This window comes from Heterodontus francisci, chromosome 9 (assembly GCF_036365525.1).
Source record: "Heterodontus francisci isolate sHetFra1 chromosome 9, sHetFra1.hap1, whole genome shotgun sequence".
NCBI lineage: Eukaryota > Metazoa > Chordata > Chondrichthyes > Heterodontiformes > Heterodontidae > Heterodontus > Heterodontus francisci.
In genome coordinates, this window is record NC_090379.1 from 111952548 (window position 1) to 111973157 (window position 20610).

Sequence of the window (20610 nt, forward strand, 5' to 3'; positions counted from 1 at the left end):
TTCGGGGTTGGTTGACCAGACAGTATGGGTTTTCATCTGGGATTCTTCCCGGACTTCCTTTAACCTGCCCTCTTGGTCACTTTTTCCCTTTCCCTTTCTAAACTTTTGCCAGCCCTGTGCTTGCCTGTCCCCTTTTGTTCTCGGCAGGGTCTCTTACAGTTCACCGGCCCTCTGCTGGAGGGTCCTCCTAACACCGGTACAGGACTTAGGGGTGCAGATTTCACTGTAGGTTGGGGTTTCCCCTCAACCTGGCACATGTGGCAACTCCTGCAGTACTCCACCACATTTTTGTGGAGTTTTGGCCAGTCAAACTGCTGTCTTATGCGGGCTTTGGTCTTTCGTATACCGGCATTTACAGTTACTGTAATTGCGTGGGCCCTTCTTAATATTTCTCCGCAGTACCTCTGTGGTACCACTAACTGGTGAACCACTGTCTACTCCTTGCCCTCAGGTCTGTGAGGAGAACTCCATTTCCTCATCAGTACCTCATTCTTTAAAAAATAGCAGTCAGGGACTCCCTCTGCTTCACTTTCAGATTGGGCAGCCTGTGCGAACTTTCGAAATATTGTGTCAGCTCACTGAGCTTCACCTAGGGAAAATCTGTTTAATTCATTCCCTGGGTCTCCTAACTTTCAAAGAAAGACTCGGACAGGCAGACTTTATGGTTTGCCTACAGTGCCAATGCACTCCCCTGTGGGGGAGCTGGTTTGATCATGGCCTGACCCACTACACATCCAGGGACTCTGCAGGGGACTGTCTCCTGCCACTGCCCTGTCTCTCTGACCTCCTGCGGCCTTTCTTTCACAACTGGGGACCACCTTCAGCTCTGCCAGATCTTTACCCAGGAGCAGGTCAACCCCGTCCACAGGCAAACTCGGGACAATCCCTACAGGTCGCCGGTCCTGAAACTAGGTCGCACTCCAGGTGCACCCGGTGTACAGGTACAGGCATACACTGCCCTCCAATACCATTCACCACCATTCTGGTATTTACTGCACTCTCTGGGGGAAAGGTCAGGCCTTTTCACAGTAAAAAGGATCTGGTGGCCCCTGTGTCTGTGAGAATCACTATGTGCTTGCTTGCCCCACTCGAGGGATATGGGGTTACTTTCCCTTCAAATACAAAACCCTGATAACCTTCAGGAATCCTATTAACCTTTCCTGCACTGGCCGTAGTAAGCTTCCTGGGTTGCACTCTTCCTGCAGTTAAAGCTTGTTCTGTGTTTTCCATCAAGGTCCTGTCTGCACTGAGTGAGTGTGCCCTGATTAACTCTACCAGTTTCCCCTTTAGTATCCAGCAGTCAGCTTTGAAATGCCCTGCCTTATTACAATGGAAGCACACAGATCTCACTTTTGCTCACATCACCTTCCTTTTTGGCTGGAGGAGGGCTCTCTGTTTCTCCTGCTTTCCTTTCTCTTCCAGGACTGCCTGGGCGGAGATCACCTTCCCACCCTTTGTCCTTTTCGGATTTGTGGGGGTGATCAGGAAAAGTTCTCCCCTGGGAAACTGACTTATAAATTAAAGCAAATTCATCAGCCAGAACAGCTGCTAGACGGGCTCCCTGAACCCGCTGCTCCTCTACATGGGTTTTTATTGAGAATTGGAGAGAGTTTTTAAATTCCTCTAACAGGATTACTTCTGTGAGAGTCTCCGAGCTGAGCTGTATTTTTAAAGCCCTCAGCCACTGGTCAAAAGTCAGCTGCTTGCTTCTTTCGAACTCCAGATAAGTTTGATTAGCTTGTTTTTTGACGGTTCTACATTTTTGGCAATAGGTTTTGGGTACTAATTCATATGCCCCAAGGATAGCATTTTTGGTCAGTTCATAATTTGATAAACTCTCATCTGGCAGCAAGGAATAAACCTCATGGGCTTTTCCAGTTATTTTGCTTTGCAGTAAAAGGGACCAGATCTCAACTGGCCATTTTAGCAGCCTTGCCAGTTTCTTGAAGGACACGAGAAACATCTTCCTCATTGAATTTTGGAATTAGTTAGGCGAGTTTAGCAATCTTGTACCCAGTCCTGAAATGCTTTCACAAGGGTTACACTGTCACTCCCTAGCTAACTCGAGCCGCTTCAGCGCTCTCTGTTTGGATTCTTTCCGAAATGTTCTTTTTCTTTCTCTCTCTCTCTTGCCTTTCGTTTTCTTCATGTTCCTTTTGGAAGGCTCTCTCTTTCTCCCTCTCCTGCCTCTCTTTCTCTTTTTCCCTTTCCTCAAATACATCAGTTCCAATTATATCTTTGCCAACAATACCCTGTCGAAATCTACTTCTAAGCCTGTTTCTTCTACTTCAGATTCAAGAAAAAAATGGTGGGCCACTAGCCTTAGGAGTTCAGACTTCCTAGCCTTGCCGCGTATAGTGATCCCACACTGCTCAGCCATTTTTCTCAACTCCTCCATAGACAGTGCTTTTAACTTATCCCAAGTTACGTCACCCTGGCTTGGAGAGCTACTTGCTTCAGTTGCAGACATGTTAGTATTCAATCACACACAACCACATTTTTGATTGGGAACAATTTGGCTTCCCACTTCAAATTTCACTCGTTTGTCCGCGGTTAACACCCAATTTCCAGTCAGGGACTTGCAATTTTAAGTTTTAATTTCATGTGGCGAAATCATGTGTGCCTCAATCTTGGCAGGTGGGGGATTTGCCCTACTGAAGTGTACCACTATCCTCTTCATTGTTTACTACACATCCGACTTTGGTGACATCTGCAAATTTTGAAATGACGCCTTCTATACCCAAATTCAGGTAATTAATAAATATTAAAAACAGTCATCCCAATACTGATCTCTGGTCTCCCTCCAGTCTTAAAAACAACTGTTCACCACTACTCTCTGCTTTTTGTCCCTTAGTGAATTTCGTATCCATGCTGCCACTGCAGTTAGCTTCAATTTGTTTATTAGGCATACAATAATTAAATATACACTTAACAACAGCAATTACCACAAAACCTTGAGAATTTTAGCTGGAAAATTCAAACATGTTTTTTTTTTAAAACTCAAGTTGTGAATAGCTTCATCAGATCTCCTCATCCAGTAATAAACAGACTTAATACATCATATCTCACTGAAAACAGACTGAATTTTTGGAACCCACCCTCACCAGTCCCCCAGAGGTCAGGAACAGAGGGTTTTGGGTGGGGGGGCAGCCAGGGGTGCAGCAATACCAGCGCCAGCCAGTCTCAGTTTCAGGACACTGTTCCTGGTGCCAGCAATGTTAAACAGGGCATGGGGAGGGTGGTACAGTGATCCTACTGTCCTCCTCAGTGAGGACAATTAAAGTATTTAGGGAACTCGTTAAGGGCTTGCCGGAGGGGGAGGGTGGAATTTTGAAGGGACACATGGGTTTCAAGAGGTGTCTGTTGCAGATCAGCTCAAGGGAGGTGAGTACAAAGTGGAGAGCCAGTCATTGCTTATCCAGGGCATCACCCTGCCCCATAAAAGGGTCAGCGAAGCAAAGAGGGACTCGGCATTTGGCAAAGAGGTGCCTTTGGTGCTAAGCAGGTTGTGGGGAGAGTTGGTACTTGGCACTCAGGCATTGAACAGGGTTGTCACCCCCTGGCATTGCGGGAGCAGAATAGCAGGGGGCAAGGCTGCCAAGGACAATTGGCAGCCACCTATCCAAAAGGAAGGCCGCAGCTGGCAATGGAGCACATCACTGCATCTCACAGGGCACTGATGCCCTCTTTGTCAAAGCTGGACAGCGCATTCATTTCAGGGCAGACATGGCCTCACAGGGACAGAGGACATGGGTTTTGCTGCCATTGCTGGATTACCCCAGGTGCAGGGCATCATCAGTTGTACTCATGTGGCCATCAAGGCATCCAGTGACCAGCCAGGGAGATCCATCAACTGGAAGATCTTCCACTCCTTCAATGTTCAACTGGTCTGCAACCACAACAAGAGCTTCTTCCATGTGTGCGCTCACTTTCCTGGCAGCTGCCATGACTCCTTCGTCCCCCACATGTCCAGGCTGCCTCAGATCTTCACTCCAACCCTGAAAGTGCGTGGATGGATCCTAGTTGTCAAGGGAGGTCTCTTGCAGACCTGCTCAGTAGGACAACCATTGACTAGGCCATCAGGCTTCTGAAAATGCAATTCCAGTGCGGGGACCTGTTGGGTGGTGCTCTCCAATACCCGTCTGCAAGGGTCGAAGTCATTTTATTTTTTATTTAGAGATACAGCACTGAACCAGGCCCTTCGGCCCACCGAGTCTGTGCCGACCATCAACCACCCATTTTATACTAATCCTACACTAATTCCATATTCCTACCACATCCCCACCTGTCCTTATATTTCCCTACCACCTACCTACATTGTGGTGGTCTGTTGCACTCTGCATAACATGGTCCTCCAGGGAGGTTTGGACCTTGAGAACAGTCGGCCCTGGAAGGTGACAGCTCATCAGAGGAGGAGCAGGAGGTGAGAGTGGAGGAGGAATTGGAGGTGGAGGAAGTTGATGCTGAATAGAGAGGTGCCCCTGTTGCATGATGAGGTGGCCTCCTCCTGCCACCCTCGGAATAAGACCTCCCTTCTTTCCCTCACGGTATCCAACATTAGATCCAGGTCAGCATCGATGAAACGAGGGGCTGCCCTGCCCCGGTGCCAGGCCTCTGGCTCTGCTGTGACAATTCGCTTCCCTCTGGTGCTGTGGAAGGCTTTGGCAGAAATCAGCTGATTTCTCCCTTAGAACAACGAGCAGCCTCAGTGATGGCTGCTGCGGGAGTCTAAATCAGTCTCCCACTTGAGATCGGGATCACTCTGAAGCAGACCAGGATTAGAGTAGTGTGAGGCAGGTCAGGAGCAGCTGCTTGGTGAGTAGCTAGTGAGTCTTTCTTTCCTTTAAGTAACATGTAATAAATAGAGGCATGGCAGGGCAGCTCAGACCAGTGGAGTGCACATCCTGCTCCACATGAGAACTCCAGGACGCTTCTCGTGTCCTGAACAACCACACGTGCAGGAAGTGTCGCCAGCTGCAGCAGCTTGGGCTGTGGGTGTTGGAGCTTGAGCAGCAACTGGTGTCACTGCTGTGGATCCATGAAGCTGAGAGTTTCATGGATAGCACGCAGTCAGCTTGCAGCTTAAGAGTATGCAGGCATAGTGGGAATGGATGACCACCAGGCAAGTAGTGCAGGAGTCCCCTGAGTGCATCTCTCTCACCAACCAGTATTCCGTTCTGAACACTGGTGAGAGTTATGGTTCCTGTGGCGTATGCAGCCAGAATCTAGACTACGACCACCTCCAAGTAAGAAGAGGGTGCAGCCTCACATCATTCCCCTGCACCTTCCGCCAGTGCAGATACACTCACGTCAGTGAGTATGCATTCACGAGTGTCTTCAGGGTCACAAGCTGATCAGCACATCACAGACACAACCACGCAGCTGATAGAGGCTGTGATATCCAAGATCACTGACCGTCCAAGGACTATGGGAGACCAGGTCCATGCTGAGCCCCAGGCTGATGACGTGCCTCAGGAGTTGGCTGCAACACGGCAACTGCCACATTCACAGCGAGAGGTGGGGGAACATCTTCCAGACGCTATGCGCATTGATGCGTAGATGATGGAGGAGTCCAGTCAGCCCATGAGTGCTTCCATGTCTCTGGCTTGTATGCACACATGGCTTCCTACGTCAAGTAATTGCAACCTTCGTGAGAGCCTAATTCAACAGACACTGAGTGGAAGCCGGAGATGTGTACAGACCTGTATTCCATTGCCTTGACCAGGAGTTCCATGCAGCAGTGGCAAAGGGAGAGGAGACGAGGTGGCTGGATTCTTCACCAGGTCCTTGTCCTTCTCAGGTGAGCAGGGAGGGGAAGCTGCTGACTTCTGCTTCTGGGGGTTCCTTACAGGGCGCTTCTGGTGTGGACAGTAGCTCCTCAGTGACACCATCGCCTCAAGAAGCTGCAAAAACAGAGACAGTCCTGCACCTGTGCAGGGGCCCCTCAGTATACCGGGGCCTCAGCAGCCAGAGGACAGCTACCATGGTCATCCCAAGCCACGGGGCAGCACAATCAGCAGCCTACCTCCACCTCAGCTGCAGACACAGAGGTAGCATCTCTTAGGAGCACCCATAAGAGAGTTAAGAAGAGCACCTAGCTTCACTTGGGGTTCATGGGTGATTACAATATGTAAATATAAAGTCTCCTTTCTGTCGTGCACCTCAATAAATCTTTCACTCATTGTTTCTGTTTCTCATTCTAATTCTTGTTGCTCTGAGATGTCATCTACACCCTTGCACCCTCAATGGGCTTGAAGCGATGGACAAAGTCATGTCCATTCAGCTCCTCAGACTTGCCATTTTGCGCTCCGCACCTGGATGCTGGGCAATGATGTGCTAAATGATGGGTCTGACAGCAGGACTGATTAAAGGTAAGGCTTTATTGGAATCTTTCTGAAAGGGCAAAACGGTCCCAGGAAATGGCTCTATTACTGCATCTCAAGCCTCCCTTGTGCATTGCCTTTGGTCCAAGGGGTCCCTCCATCCTGCATCACATGGTCAGCCGGCTCCTCCACAACCTCATTGTCAGAGGAGGCATCGCGATCAGCGATTCCTCATTGTTCAATACCCTCCTTCTGTAGTGCCCGGTTGTGCAGTGCACAGCAGACCACCATGATATGCGAGACCCTCACTGGGGCATACTGAAGGGCTCCACTAGATCGATCTAGGCACCTAAAGCACAGCTTCAGAAGCCCAATGGCCTGCTCAGTGGTTGCTCATGTTAACCCATGGCAGGTGTTGTACCTCTCCTCTGCATCTGTCTGTAGGTTCCTGATAGGTGTGAGTAGTCATGTCTTTAGTGGGTAGCCCTTAGTATCCAACCCTGAAAGTGTGAGGGGGACCAGAAAAGCTAAGGCACCTGGGACTGCCAAAGAACGTAGGTGTTGCAACTGCTTTCCATGAACTGTGCACATACCCGAAAGATCCACTTTCAGCGGTCACAGTTGGAGATTGATGGAATTGAAGCCCTTTCTGTTGAAGAAGGCTGCTGGTTGCTCCATTGGAGCCTTGATGGACATGTGTGCAGTCGATGACAACTTATACCTGGGGGAATCCAGTGACGACCCTGAACCCAATGGACCTCTCCAGCTGACTTCTGACTTTCCGGATTGGTGCAGTAGCGCACGTAGTTGCCGGCCCTCTTGAACACACATTGGTCACCTCCTTGATGCACTGATGGGCTGCTGACAGGGAGATCCCACGTGTGTTCCCAGTGCATCCCTGGATAGATCAGAGTTCTAGAAGTTGAGAACCGCGGTGATCTTCAGCGCCACAGGCATTGGATGTCCACCAACCAGCTTGTCCTGCAGCATGCACAGAAATCAGCGACTGCCTCCCTGCAAAGCCGCAGTCTTTGCTGACATTGCCACTCCGGCATTTGGAGAAAGTGCAGTCTTGGGTGGTACAATATCTCCTGGGGATAGCCTCTTCTGCACACAGGTGCCTGTTGACGGACCCCTGAGTGCCCTTCTCTGGTGTACCACCCCCAAGGTTGACCCTCTTGCTGACCTTGAGATTGGTGACGTGCCCCCACCAGTGCCTGGACCTCCCTCCCTCTGAGCTACCCCTTCTCAATGGGTTCCCGCCGAGGCCTGGGTGGATGAGGCATATGGCCAGTGACCTCTGATGCATAGGCCTTCTATCAAATGGGCCGCCCCTGCCAAAAAAACCTATCCCCGAGTTCTTTCCTCAGAGAAAATACCACTGCTCCTATGTCATCCTGGTATCTTCTCCCCTCTTCTTCCAACATGTAGCAGTACCCTTTTGTCCTCTGTCCTTCCTGCCATTGCTGCTGCCTCTCTCAGTGGCTAGCTGGAAGAGCCAGCACTTAATCCCCCTTGTTTCACCAGGCGAGGCTCCAAAGCCCCGTGGTCCCTATGCGCCATTGATAAAATTAGAACTGTGCAGTAAAATTGGAGTTACTTGGCCTTTCATGTATCTTAATTGGTGTTTTTTTTATTCTTTTCATGGAATGTGGGCATTGCTGGCTAGGCCAGCATTTGTTGCCCATCCGTAATTGCCCTTGAACTGAGTGGCTTGCTAGGTCATTTCAGAGGGCAGTTAAGAGTCAACCACGTTGCTGTGGATATGGAGTCACATGTAGGCTAGACCAGGTAGGGTCGGCAGATTTCTTTCCCTAAAGCACATTAGTGAACCAGGTGGGTTTTTACAACGATGGTTTTCGATTCCAGATTTTTAAAAAATTAATTAATTGAATTTAATTCCAACAGCTACCATGGTGGATTTGAACCCATGTCCCCAGGGCATTAGCCTGGGCCTCTGGGTTACTCGTCCAGTGACATTACTACTACACCAACATCATCCAGGAATGCAAAGATAGCTGCCAGTTCCTTTTCTGTACTGCAAACCGTTGTCTTAAACCCCTCTCCCTCGTCTCCTCCAAACTCACCTCCAACATGTTCGAAGAGCTCATGGATTTCTTTGTCACCAAGATTGAGACCATTTGATCAGTTGCCTCTGCCACATCCTCCCTTCCCCTAGACCACCTGGCCAAATGTCCTCTAAGGCACCCCTCTGTCCTAACCCTATATCCTTTTTTAGTTTCTCTCCTATCTCCCATATTCCCTTTCCGAGCTCATCTTGTCCATGATACCCACCTTTCATGCTGCCCACCTATTCCAGCTAAACTGCTAACAACCCAACTTCCCTTCCTGGTTGAGATTGTTAACCGTTCTTTCTGTTCAGGTTCTGTCCTTCAAATGTGCTATCATCACTCCTCTCCTCAAAAAAAAACTCTTGACCGCTCCGTCCTTGCAAACTACCGCCCCGTCTCCAGCCTCTTTCCTCTCCAAAGTCCTTGAATGTGTGTTTGCCTCCCAAATTCATGCCTATCTTTCCCTGAACACCATGTTTGAATCCCTCCAGTTCGGTTTAAGCCCTTGTCACACTACCGAAAGGCTCTTATCAGAGTCACAAATAACATCCTCTGTGATTATGACAAAGGTAAACTATCCTCCTCATCTTTCTCAACCTGCCTGCAACCTTTGACATGGTTGATCACACCATCCTCGTCCAGTACCTCTCCACAATCGTCCAACTGGGTGTGACTGTTCTCTCCTGGTTCCGCCCTGCAATGTCTTCTCTTCCCATTCCCCCACCATTACCTCTGGCGACCCCAAGGATCTGTCCTTGACACCCTCCTATTTCTCATCTACATGGTACCCCTTGGTGACATCATCCAAAAACACATGCATACCGACAACATCCAGCTTTAACTCACCACCACCTCCTGACCCCTCCACTGTCTCTAAATTGTCAAACTACTTATCTGACACCCAGTACTGGATGAGCAGATATTTTCTCCATTTAAATATTGGGAAGACTGAAGCCATTGTCTCCAGGTCCCTGCTACAAATTCTGCATCCCAGCCACTGGCACCATCCCACGATCTGGCAACTGTCTGAGCCTGAAGCAGATTGTTTGCAACTTCAGTGTCATATTCGACACTGAAATGAGCCCTCAACTACATATTCACACCGTCACTAAGATTGCCTGTTTCCACCTCCACAACATCGCCCGACTCCACCCCTTCCTCAGTTCTGCTGCTGAAACCCTCATCCATGATTTTGTTATCTTCAGACTTGACTGTTCTAACACACTCTTGGCTGGCCTCCTACACTTACCCTCCATAAACTTGAGGTCATCCAAAACTCTGTTGTCTGTGTCTTAACTCGCACTAAATCCTGTTCACCCATCACCCCTGTGCTCTTGACGTAGCCTGGATCCCAGTAAAGCAATGCCTCAATTAAAAAATTTTTATCCTTGTTTTCAAATCCCTTCATAACCTAACCCTCCTTGCATTGTAATCTCCTCCAGCCCTCCGAGATATCTGCGCTCCTTTAATTTGGCCTTGAACATCCTCAATTTTAATCATTGGTGGCCATGCTTTCAGCTGCCTAGGCCATAAGCTCGAGAATTCCCTCCCTAAACGTCTCCACCTTTGTACTCCTCTTTCCTTCTTTTAAAACTTACTTCCATCTGCCCTAATATCTCCTTATGTGTCATGGTGTCAAATTTTAGTTTTATCATGCCTCTGTGAACTTGGGGTATTTCATTATGTTAAATACACTATATAAATAAAAGTTGTTGTTGAAAGGGCTTGAGGGGTTGAATGACCTATTCCTGTTCCTATCTACGATCTTTCTCATGCTTATCTTGAAGGCCTTTCTTCTGATGACTGAATACAGATGTTCCCTTCTGCAGAACCTGTTACCAACTAATTAAAGCTCTCTAAAAGACATTCCCGTGTATAGATTTCAATGAAGTCTATTGTCTAAGCTGACTATTGCTTTAAGGTCAGTCTTAATTTAACAATTTAGTGGTCTAAATCCTTCCTCGCTTAACAGGTAAAAGTTAAAGGTTACTCTTACTGCAATATAAAAGACAAATAAATAGCAGTATACGATTAGCAGATTTCAAGACAGTCTGACTAACCGCTTCCTTACAGCTACACCTCTGTCCTTACAAATGGGTTGATTTGACTGTGAATGTCCTTGTTGCACAGCTATGAAGATCTTGATGTGCGCCTGAGTTTTGACATCGCTGACCCGGAAAAGGAGTTCCTTGCAAAGAGGAAGAAATTTAGCGCACGAGCGTTGAAGAAGGCACTGATGCTAAAGAAGACCCCGAAGGACAATCATGTATGCAGCAAAGCAAAGGATGCAATGAACTGAATATGCAACCTTCATTTTGGGGAGGAGGGCAGGGAAAGAAGGCCCACTTTCTGCTGTTTAAGTAACTCCTACCCTAACACTTAGCACTGCATATGGGCTGCAACTCTCTAAATGCCAACAATCTTACTTTTGTAGTTATATAAAACACTTTCCCCCCCCACTAATACTTATTAAGGATATGAAGCAGTGGAAAGCTGTTAGGTATGTTCGTCCCAAACTGCAGTTGTAGAAACACCAGGCCTTTGAGTGTGAGTGGCAGTCTGGGGCCCCACATCATCAGGACAATAGTCACTATAAAAAGGAGTGGATGGTTTGACCATAGGAAAGAAATCTCTTACTATTGGTGCTACACCTAAACTCACTTCTAATTACTTTAAATCTATGCCTCCTGGTTATTGACCTCTTTGCCAATGGGAATAGGTCCTTCCTAGCCAAACTATCTAGGCCCCGCATAATTTTATACTCCTCAATTAAATCTGCCATTAGCCTCCTCTATTCCAAAGAGGACAAACCCAGCTGAACCAATCATTTCTTACAGCTAAAATTATCCATTCCTGGTAACATCCTTGTAAATCTATTCTCGATGATCAGATCATTCCTGTAATGTGGTGAGCAGAACTGAATACAATACTCTAGCTGAAGTTTAAGCAGTGTTTTATACAGTTCTAGCATAACCTCCCTTCCCTTATACGTTAGGCCTTAATCAATAAAGGAAAGTATTCCATATGCCTTCTTGACCACTTTATCTACCTGTCCAGCCCCATTCAGGGATCTGTAAACATGCACTCCAAGGTCCTTATGTTCATCTACACTTCTCAGTGTCCTACCAATCCTACCATTTATTGTGTATTCTCTTGCCTTGTTAGCCTTCCCCAAATGCAATGCCTCACACTTCTCAAGGTTGAATTCCATTTGCCACTTTTCTGCCCAGCTGACCAGTCTATTGATATGTTCCTGCAGTCTACAGCTTTCTAACTCACTATCACTCAATTTTCGTATTGTATGCAAATTTCTTAATCATGCCCCCTACATTTAAGTCTAAAATATTGATATATACCATGAACAGCAAGGGACCCAGTAGTGAGCCCTGCAGAACCCCACTGGAAACAGCTTTCTAGTCACAAAACACCTGTTGATTATGACTCTTTGCTTCCTGCCACTGAGCCAATTTTGGATCTAACTTGCCCTTGGATCCCATCAGCTTTTAATTTACTGATCAGTCTGCCATGTGGGACCTTGTCAAAAGCCTTGCTAAAATTAATGTAGACCACATCACCCTCATTGACCCTCCTTGTTGCTTCCTCTAAATATTCAATCAAGTTAGACACACCCTTCTGTTAACAAATCCACGCTGACTGTCCTTGGTTAATCCATGCCTCCCTAAATGACGAATTATACAATATCTCAAAATTTTTTTAACAAATAATTTGTTCATCATTGAGGTTAGGCTGACTGGCCTGTAATTACTTGGGCTATCCCTTCACCCCGTTTTAAACAGCAGTACAATGTTAGCACTCCTTCAGTACAATATGTGTAGCCAGAGAGGATTGAAAAATGATGGTCAGAGCCTCTGCTATTTCATCCCTTGCTTCTCTTAGCAGCCTGGGATACATTTCCTCTGGGCTTGGTGGTTTATCCACTTTCAAGGAAGATAAACACCTTTAATATTTCCGATGAAGGGTCACTGACCCGAAACGTTAACTCTGCTTCTCTTTCCACAGATGCTGCCAGACCTGCTGAGTGATTCCAGCATTTCTTGTTTTTATTTAATATTTCCTCCCTCACTATGTTATCCCATCTAATATTTCACTCTTCTCCCCCTTACTACAGTGTCTGCTTTATCCCTCTCTTTTTTGAAAACAGACACAACATATTTACTAAGAACCATGCCTACGTCTTGTGCCTCCACACACAGGTTATCTTTTTTTTTGGTCTCTAATCGGCCCTACTATTTCCTTAGTTATCCTGCTGCTCCTTATGTATTTATAAAACGTATTTGGGTTTTCATTTATTTCACTTAACAATATTTTTAATGCCCTCTCTTTGCTTTCCAAACTTTCTTTTAAATTTCACCCTTGCACTTTCTATACTCCTCTGGGCTTTCTGCAGTGTTCAGCTCTTGGCATCTGACATAAACTTTCTTTTTTGCCTTAACCTACTTTGTATACCCTATGGTGGGGGTGGGGGGTGGTGGTCGGCAGTGATGGGTGTCTAGATTTGTAAGTCCCACCCTTTTTCTTTATGGGAATGTATTCATCTGAACCCTCTGCTTCTTGAATGCCTCCCACTTCTCTGACGCTTCAGGTAGTTGTTTCCAGTCCACTTTTGCCAAATCACATCTCAGTTTAGTAAAAATGACTTTTTAAAACTTAAAACCCCAATTTAAAACTTTACTCTTGATTTATCTTTATCCTTTTCCATTACTACTCTAAATCCAACTTACCATCTTACCAACAAACATACAAAAAGGTTAAATTTCGCATGCATACACTGTGTGAATTTGAGGATTGAGATCCCAGGCCCAGCAATGGTATCTATTACTCAGTTTTTATTTCCTAATTAGAAAGGCATTTAGCCACATCTGGATTCCCAATTAGCTACATATGACTATGGCTAATGTATTGGACAACACAGCTAAAGCTCATAGTGCAAGATGCCATCAGTGAAAAGAACAGGGTGAAGAGAGTTTAAATCAGGAATAAATGATTAGAGGATGTCAAATTTGAGTTTATATTGTAGAAAGAAGGAAAGACTGATGGAGGTAAAGCGGGGGGTGGGGGGGGGGGGGGGGGGGGGTGGTGCCTGGGGATGAGTTAAGAGTAGGACGTAACATTGAATCTGCAGTGCAGAAACTGGTTTAAGATGGTGTTAATGCTCCATGAAAACCCTTTGCCACTCTAATATCTCTTTCCACCCACACCACTGTTCTCCTTTATGTATGCATCAATGCTCTTTGCTTCAACCACTCAGTCTGGCAGTGAGTTTCACATTTACACCACTGTCTGTTAAGATATTCCTCCGGAATGTTTTACTTGATCTGTTAGTAGCTATAATCTCCATTGTTCTGAACTCATCCACAAATGGTAGGTTTCTCCACATCCACCCTATAAAACCCCTTCATAATTTTGAAGACCTCTCAGGTCTCCTCTTCGTTTTCTATTTTCCAGAATAGGGTTCCAGCCTGCTCAGTGTTTCCTGATAATTGCCTCATCCCAAGTCAGATAAATCTTTTGTATTTTTCCCCCAGTTCTTTAATATCCTTTTTGTAGTCTGGAGACCAGACTAGGTGTTGAAATTGGTACGCATTGCATCCGTTTTTCAGGCACAAAGCATAACAATTTAACAGTGGGATACTTAATCTGCTCAGGCATTGATGCCTCTGCCAAATTTGTGAGACTGTCAACCAAAGGTTAGTTTTTACAATTCTGTTTTTTTAAAATTGCTTCTTGTGGAGTCAGAAGAACTGCAAATGTTCCCTGAGTGCCACAGGAGTCTCAATCATTTACCCCAGCCCCATAGATCACTCCAACCCTTCCTCCCAACACTTAACTGAGGGCAGCTGTTGAGAGAGTCAGGCAGCCCAAAATTGATGTCTTCCATTGGGTGAACTGCCTGTGGAGGTGTGACCAGCACCACTATTCAGATGCAGCCCAAAGACTTACTTCTATCAATCCCCGGGCTTCTTGCCTCAGGTGCATGCTGCCTCTCCAAACAGCACAAACAGTTTTTACCAAGTGTAGTTTAATGAGGCTCATATAAATTTGACATTATCACCCTGTTTTCCTCTAGAAAATAACAAGCAAGTTTTTTTTTTTGCATTATATGTGGTCTTATCAACTGTGTTGCTCCTTATAATATGAGTCTGTATTCACAGACCTCTTTGCTCCTCTACCCAACTTAGTTTCTTACTTATTCCTCTTAACAAAATGAACCACCTCACACTTTCCGATATTGATTTTCATTTGTCATTTATCTACTGACTCAAGTCTCTATGCATTGCAGTGTTTTGGTGTTGTCCTCCACAATTTATCAGCTATAACACCCCTCCAATTTGGAATCGCCTGTAAACTTTACCACCATACCTCCAATTTCTGATCCAAATCATTTATATATGGTGAACAACAATGGTCCCAGCACTGATCCATGTGGGACACCACTTGCTATTTTCTGCCAGTTGAGGAAACTTCTCTTAACTTATGCCCTCTGTTTTCTGTTTTGTAGCAATTTTTCAATCCATTCTGCTACATGGCTGCTGACTCCACACACACCAACCTTAATCATGTGTCTTACCATAAGATGGTACTTTATCAAAGGCCTTCTCAAGGTCTATATATATAATATCCACTGCACTGTCCTAGTCTACACTGTTACTTCAAAGATTCAATAAGATCGGTAGCACCTTCTGCTCCAGGAACTTGAGCACAAAAATCCAGGCTGACACTCCAGTGTAGTACTTAGGAAGGGCTGCTCTATCAGAGGTGCCGTGTATCTGATGAGACATTAACCCTGTCTTTCAGGTGGATGTAAGAGCCGGGGACTTATTTCTGGTGTCCTGGTCCCTCAACCAACATCCTAAAAGCAAATTATCTGGTCATTATCACGTTGCTGTTTGTGGGAGCTCCCTATGCTTAAATTGGCTGCCATGTTTCCTATAGTACAACAGTGACTACACTTCACTAGTACTTCATTAGATGTAAAGCACTTTGGGAAATCCTGTGGTCGTGAAAGACGCTATATAAATGCAAGTCTTTCTTTAAGTATGTTCGTCATTTTAGAAATTCATGCTGACTTTTTAAAATCCCATTCCTACCATTGATGTTAAGCTAACTGGTTTCCTGGACTAGTTCTGACTCTGTGTTTGAAGATAGTAATTATATTTGCTTTTAACGGTCATAGAATCATGTAGCACAGAAGGAAGCCATTCAGCCCATCCTGCGTGTGCCAACTTTCTGAAAGAGCAATCCAATTAGGCCCACTTCCTGCACTTTTCCCATAGCTCTGCAAATTTTACCCTTTTAAAAATACAATTAATTCTCTTTTGAAAGTTACTCTTGAGTTTGCTTGTACTGCCTTTTCAGGCGTTGTATTCCAGATCAGATTAACTCACAGAGGAAAGAGAAAAGTTTCCTCATCTGCCTCCTGGATTTTTTTGCTAATTTTCTTAAATCTATGTCCTCTGGCTAGTGATCTTCCTGCTGATGGAAACACAATACTCGATCAAAACCCCTGATAATTTTAAACACCTCTATTACTCTTTAACCTTATTTGGCCTGAGGAGAGCAATCTTTGTTTTCCAGTCTGTACACCTAGCTGGTATTATCTCTGGTACTATTCTAATAAATCTCCTCAGCATTCTCTCCAAGGCCTTCACATCCTTTCAAAGTGTGGTGCCCAGAAATGGACACATTACTCCAGTTGAGATCTAACCAGTGATTTATGAAGGCTTACCACATTTTCTTTGCTTTATTACTCTGTGCTCTATATGAGAACCATCGAATGTTTATGTCTAGCTCTGCTCCTCTCATTAGAATTAGGAAAATACAGTGGTCCCGGTTTCTTCTTGAATGTGCAAGCTTTACATGTACTGTGTGGATGAAAAGTATTCTGGCTCATTGTGTCAAGTAATTTACAGGTACCTGTGCAGGTAGTAAGCTGGGAAGTGGGACTAATTGGATAGCTCTTTCAAAGAGCTAGCACAGGCAAAATAGGCCAAACAGCCTCCTTTTGTGCTGCAGACTTCTGCGATTCTGTTATAGTAATCCTTGGTGCAGGAGTGGAATACAAACAATGACATCCTTTTATGGCATTCTGATTCATCATTGTGTTTGTAATTTATAGGTGCCTGTTATAGCAGTCCTCGGCTCAGGGGGTGGAATCCGAGCAATGACATCCCTTTATGGTGTTCTGTTAGGGCTGCAGCAGTTGCACCTCTTGGATTGCATAACCTACATGATTGGAGTGTCCGGTTCGACCTGGTGAGCATGTGTCTGAGTTAAATTAATAATGTATTTCTGATAAATAGTTTGCTTAGTCTTTGTGCTCATCAGAATGAAGGGAGTTAGTTCAGAGAAGTGGAATACTTTCCCAATTTGTACTCCTGAACCCTGATATTAACGGAGAGGGAGTGACCAAGGCTGTAATCAGCTTAAGAACCCAGTAAGGTCAGGGAATGTGGAGATCCTGCCAATCTCCATTGCAGGCCTCATATAATAAAATGCTGTAGTCTCCCACATTTCGGCCTGTGTCGACAGACTGGAAAATGGGCAAGAGCACAAACAATTGGCATGAGGCAGCCCCTGGCAGTTAGTGGGATTCGGTGCTGCAATTGGGAGTGGGTTTGAGGGGCAGGTGGGGAGGGGTCTGTCAGTGATCGAATCCAATGGTGTCTTACCGTGATCATGGTGAGGGTAGTGGGTAGCCCAAAGCAAGGGAGGCCTAAGGTTTCCTTATGAGGCCCCGAGCAGAACTCCTGCGACTTTTGGTCCACAAGAAAACCTGAAAAATAAATTTCAAATTTATCATCTGGCTGCTTCTGGACCATGATCTGGCTCCCAACAGGTTTTCCCTCATGCCTCCCTTAGCCCCCCTCAGGCCTCTGGTTGATATTGTAGGTTAGGTGCAGCACAGGTTAGATACAAAGTAAAGCTCCCTCTACACTGTCCCGTCAAACACTCCCTGGGAAGGTACAGGGCCAGTTACACAGGAAACAGTCACTCATTGTGATTTTCCCTGGAGCGGCCAGTTAATGGCCAGAGAGTAGGCTCGCCATCCAATGAAGAATGTTGGGCGGACTCTCGGAGCTGGAGGGCTAATCAAAAGCAGGATGCAATGGAAGTTAAGTAAAGGAGAGAGCACTTCAAAGTAGAGGCGCCCTATCTCAACTTCTTTAAAGTTTAAATAAAAAATGGCTTTTGCAGCCAGGCCGCAACTGTTGGGATGGGGGTGCACCCCAGTTTTTGGACTGGGTGAGACCGTGTCTCTGGATAGGTGAGACTGTGACTGGACTGGGGGCGGGAACAGAGGTTGGGGGAGCCAGTAAAATACCGTGGAGCCACGTATGAACGGGGATGTTTCCCAGCAGCGGGAATGGCTGTGATTCAGCAACCTGCTGAACAGAGGCAGGTAGCCAATTTGGATACTTAAAGATCCAATTAAGGGCAATTTTCACAGGCCACCAGCATAACTAGGGAAGTAGAGACAGTTTTAGACTAAATACTGGGGCAAGGGATCAAATTTGAGAAGATGTGGTAAATCAAAGAGTACAGACAAGGCAAGAGAGAAAGGTAGTAATATGGGAAATGATGGACTGTGACAGGAAGGGACAGAGAGTACAAATCTAAGAGTAAATCAGCAGATTAGACTAGAGGTTACAAAAATAATAAAAGGGCAAAACTAAAGGCTCTGTATCTGAATGCACGTAGCATTTGAAACAAAACAGATGAACTAATAGCATAAATAGAAATAAATAAGTACGATCTGATAGCCATTACAGAGACGTGGCTGCAGGATGGCATAGATTGGGACCTGAATATTGAAGGGTACATGACATTTAGGAAGGAAAGGAAGCTAGGAAAAGATGGAGGGGTGGCTCTGTTAATTAATGATGGTATTAGCACATGATACAGGGATGACCTAAGTTCAGGAAACCAGGGTGTAGAAGCGGTTTGGGTTGAGATGAGAAATGATAAAGGCAAGAAGTCATTTGTGGGAGTGGTGTACAGGCCCCCAACAGTAACCACATGGTAGGGCATGGTATAAAGGAAGAAATAATGGGAGCTTGTCAGAAAGATACAGCGATAATCATGGGGGATTTTAATCTACATATAGACTGGAAAAATCAGATGGACAAAGGTAGCCTAGATGAGGTGTTCATAGAATGTTTTCAGGATAGTTTCTTAGAACAGCACATTTTGGAGCCAACCAGAGAGCAGGCTATACTGGACCTGTTATTGTGCAACGAGATGGGATTAATTAATAACCTCATAGTGAAGACACCCCGAGGCAGCAGCGATCATAATATGGTTGAATTTTACATTCAGTTTAAGAGAGAGATGAGTAGTTCTAAGACTAGTATTCTAAACTTAAATAAGGGAAAATATGAGGGTATGAAAGCAGAGCTAGCTAAATTGAACTGGCAAAGTAGGTTAAGGGATAGGTCAGTAGAGATGCAGTGGCAGACATTTAAGGGGATATTTCAGAATACACAGAATAGATATACTCCAATGCGAAAGAAAAATTCCAAGGGGAGGACCCAGCAAAAAGTTAAGGATAGTATCAAACTTAAAGAAAAAGCATATATTTGTGCAAAGATGGATGGAAGATCAGAAGATGGACAGAATATAAAAAACAGCAAAGAATAACTAAAAGATTAATAAGCAGTGAAAAATTAGAGTACGAGAGAAAGCTAGCTAGAAATATAAAAACAGTAAGAGTTTCTATAGATATTTGAAAAAGAAAAGTTAACAAAGTGAGCGTTGGTCCCATAGAAAGTGAATCTGGGGAATTAATAATGGAAAATAAGGAGAGGGCAGATGAAATGAGCAGGTGTTTTGCATCAGTCATCACCATAGAGGATACAAGTAACATCCCAGAAATAGCTATAAATCAGGAATTGGAAGGGAGGAAGGAACTCAAGAAAATTACAATCACCAGGGAAGTGGTACTGAGCAAATTGTTGGAGCTGCAGGCTGACAAGTCCCCGGGTCCTAAAAGAAGTGGCTAGTGAGATAGTTGATGCGTTAGTTTTAATTTTCCAAAATTCCCTAGGTTCGGGGAAGGTTCCATTAGATTGGAAAATAGCGAATGTAACTCCTTTTTCAAAAAGGGAGGGAGACAGAAAGCAGGAAACTACAGTTAGCTTAACATCTGTCTTAGGGAAAATGTTAGAAGCTATTATTAAAGACATTATAGCAGGGCACTTAGAAAAAAATCAAGGTAATCAGGCAGAGTCAACATGGTTTTGTGTGAGGGAAATCACCTTTAACCAATTTATTGGAGTTCTTTGAAGAAGTAACATGTGCTGTGGATAAAGGGGAACCGGTGGATGTACTGTACTTAGATTTCCAGAAGGCATTTGATAAGGCGCCACATCAAAGGTTATTGCAGAAAATAAAAGCTCATGGTGTAGGGGGCATGGATAGAAGATTGGCTGGCTAACAGGAAACAGAGAGTAGACATAAATGGGTTATTTTTTGGTTGGCAAGATTTAACGAGTGATTTGCCGCAGGGATCAATGTGGGGCCTCAAATTTTTACGATTCATATAAATTACTTGGATGAAGGGACCGAAGATATGCTTGCTAAATTTGCTGAAGAGCCAAAGATAGGTAGGAAAGTAGCTTGTGAAGAGGACATAAGGAGGCTACAAAGGGATATAGATAGGTTAAGTGAGTGGGCAAAGATCTGGCAAATGGAGTATAATATGGGAAAATGTGAAATTGCCCATTTTGACAGGAAGAATAAAAAAGAAGCATATTATCTACATGGTGAGAGATTGCAGAGCTCTGAGATGCAGATGGATCTGGGTGTCCTAGATCATGAATAGCAAAAGGTTAGTATGCAGGTTCAGCAAGTAATTAGGAAAGCTAATAGAATGTTTTGGTTTATCGCGAGGGGAATTGAATACAAAAGCAGGGAGTTATGCTTCAGTTATACAGGGCATTGGTGAGACCACATCTGGAGTACTGTGTACAGTACTGGTCTCCTTATTTAAGGAAAGATGTAATGCGTTGGAAGCAGTTCAGAGAAAGTTTACTAGACTAAGACCGGGAATGGGTAGGTTGTCATATCAGGAAAGGTTGGACAGGCTAGGCTTGTATCCACTGGAATTTAGAAGAGTAAGAGGCGACTTGTTTTTTTATTTTTTAATTTTTTATTTAGAGATACAGCACTGAAACAGGCCCTTTGGCCCACCGCGT

General features: G+C 45.0%; 1 protein-coding gene across 4 annotated transcripts in view; it reads left to right on the forward strand.

The window, feature by feature from the left end:
• LOC137373979 (cytosolic phospholipase A2 zeta-like) overlaps nucleotides 1-20610 on the forward strand; it is a 181554-nt gene that overhangs the window by 123486 nt on the left and 37458 nt on the right. For all 4 annotated transcript variants that reach the window (XR_010975748.1, XM_068039687.1, XM_068039688.1 and 1 more), the window contains exons 12-13: nucleotides 10526-10661; nucleotides 16533-16669. Coding sequence is in view for 3 of the 4 variants with exons in the window: in XM_068039687.1 (XP_067895788.1) it covers nucleotides 10526-10661; nucleotides 16533-16669 (273 nt within the window). In the remaining variant the exon portion in view is untranslated. The remainder of the gene's footprint in view (nucleotides 1-10525; nucleotides 10662-16532; nucleotides 16670-20610) is intronic.